Here is a 6,000-nt window from a genome sequence, read left to right on the forward strand (position 1 = left end):
CTGTTGAATCACATGACTCATTCTTTTGGAAGGGCCTGGAATCTAAACTGGTTCCAAACTGTCCAATCCATTTGAATTGTTTGCCTCCGAGCTTATCAGCTCCTTTATCAGTGCTGGCTTATTTTTCCTGACAGTTGAACATTGCAACACTGTGACATCAGTATCATGGTGGTGGAGCTTTTGCACACCTGAGTCATATGAAAGCCTTTAAAAGAAACACTATTTGAGTTCTCAGAGTCATAGATAAGAAAACAATTGTACCGACCCGTGAAAGCCTCTGACACAGAAAACTGAGTTGAAACTAAATGGCATGGGCATATCCAGCCCCGTTTCTAGATATAAATATCTTTTGAAAGCATGAAAATCTACTACCAAAATTGGCCAAACTGATTAAAAATAATCCAAATTTACTTTGCTGTTTAACTCCACCTTTAAATGTAATTTATCAGTTCTTCTTTGCCACTAATGTATCATAAACCAATGGGCGGCACCGCAGAAGCCCTCCTGGCATCTTAAGTAAAGTCACATCTGTGATGTGACAGCGAGATCATGCAGAGTTTGTTCACACCCTACTTGTGGTGTGGACCACAGTCTCATCTCCACACCAACATTAAGGCAGGTCAATGGGTCACCCAATCAAGCTCCAAAAGCAGCGGGGGATTATGGCAAACAGATGTTTCTCTGGAAGACAAATCTCCCCTTGTTTGTGTGTATGTGCGCTGGGAGCAGGGGTGAGTACAAGTAAAAGCTTAAAAAACAGCCTGCTAAGGGAGAGGACTGCCTTCCTCATGCACAGAGAATTTCAAGGGGGGGAAATGGAAAAAAATACAGGTGCAATTCAAAAATGCAGGGATTTGTTGTACCTTGCATGACAGGTTAAACACTGTTTAAAGATCACGGTGAAAGGCAGAGGGCTCTAGCAGAACCTCCCACTGACAGCAGGGGTGTGTTGGGGCTTGCATTTGCCACAGTGGGAGGTACACTGTCATTTTTCACGGTGGTATACATTTTGACGTTAAACAGGTTCTTCGATGGATTTTATAACTGAATGGCAATTTCCCTTCTTCTCGCTGCCTGGCTTTAGGACACGCCCGTGGACAGCTGGCAGTCATGTTGTTTGTTGGCAAATCAACTGTGGAAGGTGGTAATCGGGATCAGATGTTTTACAGAGTGCCTTCTGCTCAAGTCACCTGTATAACCCAGAATTTACAGCCTCTGCTTGGCATTTAAAACATGAGGGGAGAAAAAGGAGAAGAAAAAAATTCAGTAGGTGGATCCTCTTTAGGTGGTGGTAAATTACTCCCTGCAGCAGGAAAGATTACCATAACAGTAAGAGCAGAGAGGAGTTGTTTGAGGTATTTAACAAGAAGTCCTTCAAGGCACAGGCATTAGATAGTTTAGCCACTTCAGTACACAGTGGGGTAGCGTGAGTGCTTTGTGGGGATGAGAGCCGAATGCTTCTCAGCCTGTGTTTGGTATGAAGAACAAGATTACTGCTTTTGTGAGCATGTCCGCGTAACCGACGCCACAGATAACAAACTGAGATACACCACTCTGACATTACTTTATCCAAATTCCCTTTGGAAGAAAGTCTTTCCACTGGACAACCATCGTACAACACTTCCAGGAACTTATTTAGCTATCCATTTCAAACCATTATCTAAGTTGACTTTAATTTCAAACATCACGCAACATAAAAACTGCATGCATAGAATCATTAGTGAGATCAGATGGGGAAAAAAAACTCTTAAAAATCTTTGCTTTTTCTGCTCCCAAAATAAGGTTTTGAACAGTTTTTCCTCTACAAGAGTGCCATGTGTCTCGATCTTGCAATCTCTTGTTAATGCCAGAAACTTCCACACAATTTAAATAAGTTTTTTTTTTACCCCTCTGGATTGTAGTGCCATTTATTCATCTAAATTGTTCAACACACAAAACAATTATTCATTAAAAATCCATGTAAAAATGTCTCTAAAGAAATGACAATCTGAATAAATAACACTCTGGGCCAGAGGAAAATTGTGTATTGTTAACTTTAGTGTAAATCATCCATTTTAAAGGATAATTAAACACTTTGTTGCATTTCACACCGACTGCATCGTTGCAAGAACGGCTCACAGATGAAACAGGACTTTAAAGCACACATCACGGTTGAATTACACTGTTTGAGTTATCTAGTTAGTCCAAATGTGATTTCAGGGACAGGCCAGGGGGGTTTGGAATTCCTCGGCCCAACTTTCGACAGGGCTTCACTCCTGACCGTGTCCCCTTCCCCCACCACCTCGGCTCAAACTTTGTACTAGCCATGACTGCTCCCTCTGAACTGCCCCTCTTGGTTGTCAACCTTGCTATTTATGTGCTTGTTTGCTAACACTAAAGCAAAGCCTGCCTGGATTCCCTCCCACCAGCACCCTGACTATAAACGCATTTTCACACAGCTAGGTTCCGCAACCCACTCTCTGCCCTTTTTTTTTGCAAGTTTTAAGCTGGAAGTTAAGGCCAGCAAAGGGGCTGGCTGTGCTGGATAAAAGAGGCCTGTGTTTCCCCTGCCCCGCTGGCCCAGCCTCCCTGTCCAGAAACCACAAGGCTGAGCTTTCTCCTGTGCTGGGTGGCTGTGGGAGGGGTCTGTGGACAAGAGTCGTGCAAGCAAATGTCTGCTGATGATGACCCATGTCAGGTAACTGCAGCAGAGGAAGGCCAGCAGATCAAAGACTGATCTGATTGGACTGTCTTAGGTCCAGGCTAAAGACATTATATGGCCAGAAATACAAACACCTTCGCACGCAATATGATTTTACAGTTCAGAGTTATCACACGTAATGAAAGATGTGATGTAACGGTAAAGAAATAAATATGGAGAATGACAGCTGTTATTCTAGGAATGCACCAATATATCAGCAGAATATTGTAATCAAAAGACGTCAAAATCTATAAATTATGCGGCATCTACATTTTAAAAGCACAACGCAAAGCAGAAATACTCCAAAAATGTTCCCATACATTTATCCCCCCTGACTCAGAGAAACCACACAAAACAAAGCAGAAAACAAGAACATCTATATCAAGAAAATTTGCACAATGGATGAATCCCTTGTGGCTTTCCTGTGTGTAATTTTGAGTGAAGTGTATTTTTGCTTCACTGTACAGTAAGAGGGGCAGTAAATGGCAGGTGATGGAGACTGTACACAAGATATTTGGGCAGCTGAGCAACCAAAACGCCACAATGAGGGGAGGCAGTTACTTGAAGGCCACAACCATGGCAAACATTCCACACTGCAATTTTGTATCTATTTTTGCACACGGACTCCACGAGGGAGAAAAAAAAAATATATAATTAAAAGCATAGGAAAAGTTGTGCTGGCTCAATCAGTTCTCTTTGAAGTGACTGGACAGATAGGCACAAACTGAGCGCACATTTCTGATGCGTTTAGCTGAGCAGCCATTCAATACACAAGGATAAAAACTATTCACCCACCAGCCCACGACTCCTCACAATGAATGAACAGAAATATTAAGCAGTGAACAACAGAGCCTCTCAGAGGCCATCTTGTTCCTGGTAAACTCCAGTCTGCTTGACAACAGCACTGCCGTCATTCTCTTTTTGCAGCCATGTATTTCGGTCTGCCACCTCCTATCAACACCACGTGCGGAGCCGCGCTGAACTCAGACCTCAGTCAGCCTGTCAGAACTCAGAGAACCACATTTTCTTGAGACCAATTAAATTTTCTTCAGACTGAACAGCACACAAGTCTGCTTCCATGCAAGTCTAACATATGCCCGTTACGCGCTATTAGCTTAAGACTTTGAGACAACATATGGTGCATAAGATTATGAAACGTCTGCCTCAGCAGTACTCCTGAACTGCAACTCTTGTGGCTACACAAGGATTTAGGATACACACAGGAAAGTATAAATATACAAACCTATTCGAACACAATTAGCAGCTGCCAGGTCTTTTTATTACACTTCACCATCAACCAGCCACTGAATTGAGCATTTAATCATTGTACAGACTCTACTTCGATTTGTTTTCCCCTTCACATAAAAAGCCAGGAAGCATGCTCTGATAGAGTGGCTTCCTTATTGCTTCCTATTGGCCTTCTCGGTGACTCCTGCTGCAACTTGGCAAGCAGACATGGCAAAGCAGAGTCACAGCATGGATCTCAAAGTTTGTTCAACAGCGAGTATTTAAATGGGATCAACTTCTCTAAAGTAATTCCAATGAATAGAAGAAAACAAAAGCAAGAATATTTGGCTAGGATTTATACACTGTGTGTGATGACTGTGTGAGTAACCAAATGCTTCTGTAAAATTTAGACTTCGTAAATCCCCCCCCGAAAAAAAGAATTATAAAAACAACCCAGAAAGACCAGACTCCTAACTTTTAATACCTACTCCTTTGGAAGTCAAGCTTTAGGGACAGTAAAGAGAACTGCTACCACTTGGACCTGGAGCAGAAATCACAGCCAAGAAACCAAGAGGCGCCCTGCTGAGTTACACTAAGTTGCCCCAATAAGAAGCCTTAAAGAGGAAGGGATTTCAGCACCAAAGCCATGTGGCAGCTGTCACCAAGACACACAGACACACACAAACCAGGGCGACCAAGGCCTCCAAGGTAAGATGGAGCAATCCGGAGACATATTTTAAGTAAACAAACGAGGATGCACGAACCACACACAGTAGAACCTACTTCTATATCAAAGAACTCCTGAGAGTCGTCCAGCCCCTGCACACGGATCTGTATTCCTCTGCCTTGGCTTATTCTCCTGTTGACCATGTTACCACTGAGACTCTGGCCCGGCTCCAGAGTGCTGATCCCAGCATTGAACTGGGCTCCCAGTCTTGTGCCAGGGGTCTGCAGGACCCTGTATGAACCCTCTATCTCCCCCATTCCAGCTCAGGGAAACGCTCCTGCAAATTCAGAAAGCAACAAATATTAACACAAAACTTCCACTGATCAAATATTTTCTTTGTTCTAAGGACAAACTATTTGGGCATAAAAAAACAAAAAACAAAAACAGTCCAAACAGCTTCCTTTAACTGCGAAGTTGCGAAGCCGTTTACGCACACCTGAGGCTCATTCATAGGAAATGGACCGCATTACGCTTACATACAGAAGACTAAAGTAATAATGACCCAAACCATTTATATTTAACCTCAAGCAGAAGTGCAGGTTGGCACAAAAGACGGCCTAACATACGAAAAGAACCGACGGCGCACCGATTTTGCCCTTCATGCGGGGCCCAAAAGTCCCACCAAGACGTAAACCGCGTTTACAGCAACACTTAAAGCCAGAAAAGCTTTCGGGAAAAGCATGAGGAATGTTTAAGGTGAGGTTTGTTTTCTTGATGAGAAACTCAGCTCAGTGGATTCCAGTGTACGGTCGAGAACCGAAGCTAAGTTAATTATCTTAACCGAGAATTAGATCCGAAAAAGTCGCCACACGAGAAAACAAAAAAGGAAATTTGCTCAAAAGCGGTTTTAAACTTACCGTTCTGCCCGAAAAGAAACTAAACGCTAAAAGTTTGAAACGCCGAAGAGGACACTACTCCGCTCCATGGTCGTCGTCAGCCAAACGAGTGCGCACTCAACAGCGGTTTATCATTGGCTACAGCAGAGCCGTCTGTCCTGCCATTGGTTCAAATGTGGCTAAGGGTCGTAGGCAGGAGAGCCAAGATATACTTTCTTCTACTTTAAATGGCTTTCACGGATGGAGAAGAAGGAACTCACCAGTCGGAATATTTCTTTTACGAGAGTAATGTTGCAAAAAGTAAATGGGGATTTGCGCCAAGAGTCAAAGTCGATAATAAGAAGTGTTTTATATCATTAGTTTGGTCTGATTTGACCCACAAAGCGAAACTGCCATTATTTAAGTTTGGGCTAAAGTCTGACCCGTAGGTGATGTAAATAGACTTCACTGTAAACTTCTAAGTGGTACAAATTTAGTAACACAGTTCTCCGAACACATTGTGTGTGAATGTGTGTGTGTGTGTGTGTGTG

General features: G+C 43.0%; 1 protein-coding gene across 4 annotated transcripts in view; it reads right to left on the minus strand.

Annotated features, from left to right (window-relative positions):
- Positions 1 to 5,571, minus strand: part of farp2 (FERM, RhoGEF and pleckstrin domain protein 2) — a 29,756-nt gene extending 24,185 nt beyond the window's left edge. For all 4 annotated transcript variants that reach the window (XM_085447626.1, XM_085447625.1, XM_085447624.1 and 1 more), the window contains exons 1-2: positions 5,492 to 5,571; positions 4,691 to 4,911 (exon numbers count right to left, since the gene is read on the minus strand). In XM_085447626.1, coding sequence (XP_085303752.1) covers positions 4,691 to 4,891 — 201 coding nt within the window. In that variant the 5' untranslated portion in view covers positions 4,892 to 4,911; positions 5,492 to 5,571. The remainder of the gene's footprint in view (positions 1 to 4,690; positions 4,912 to 5,491) is intronic.
- Between the last annotated feature and the right edge of the window lie 429 nt (positions 5,572 to 6,000).

The sequence above is a fragment of the Copadichromis virginalis genome, linkage group LG23 (genome assembly GCF_057382275.1).
Source record: "Copadichromis virginalis isolate Kocher_CV1m ecotype Utaka linkage group LG23, C_Virginalis_male_GT1.1, whole genome shotgun sequence".
NCBI lineage: Eukaryota > Metazoa > Chordata > Actinopteri > Cichliformes > Cichlidae > Copadichromis > Copadichromis virginalis.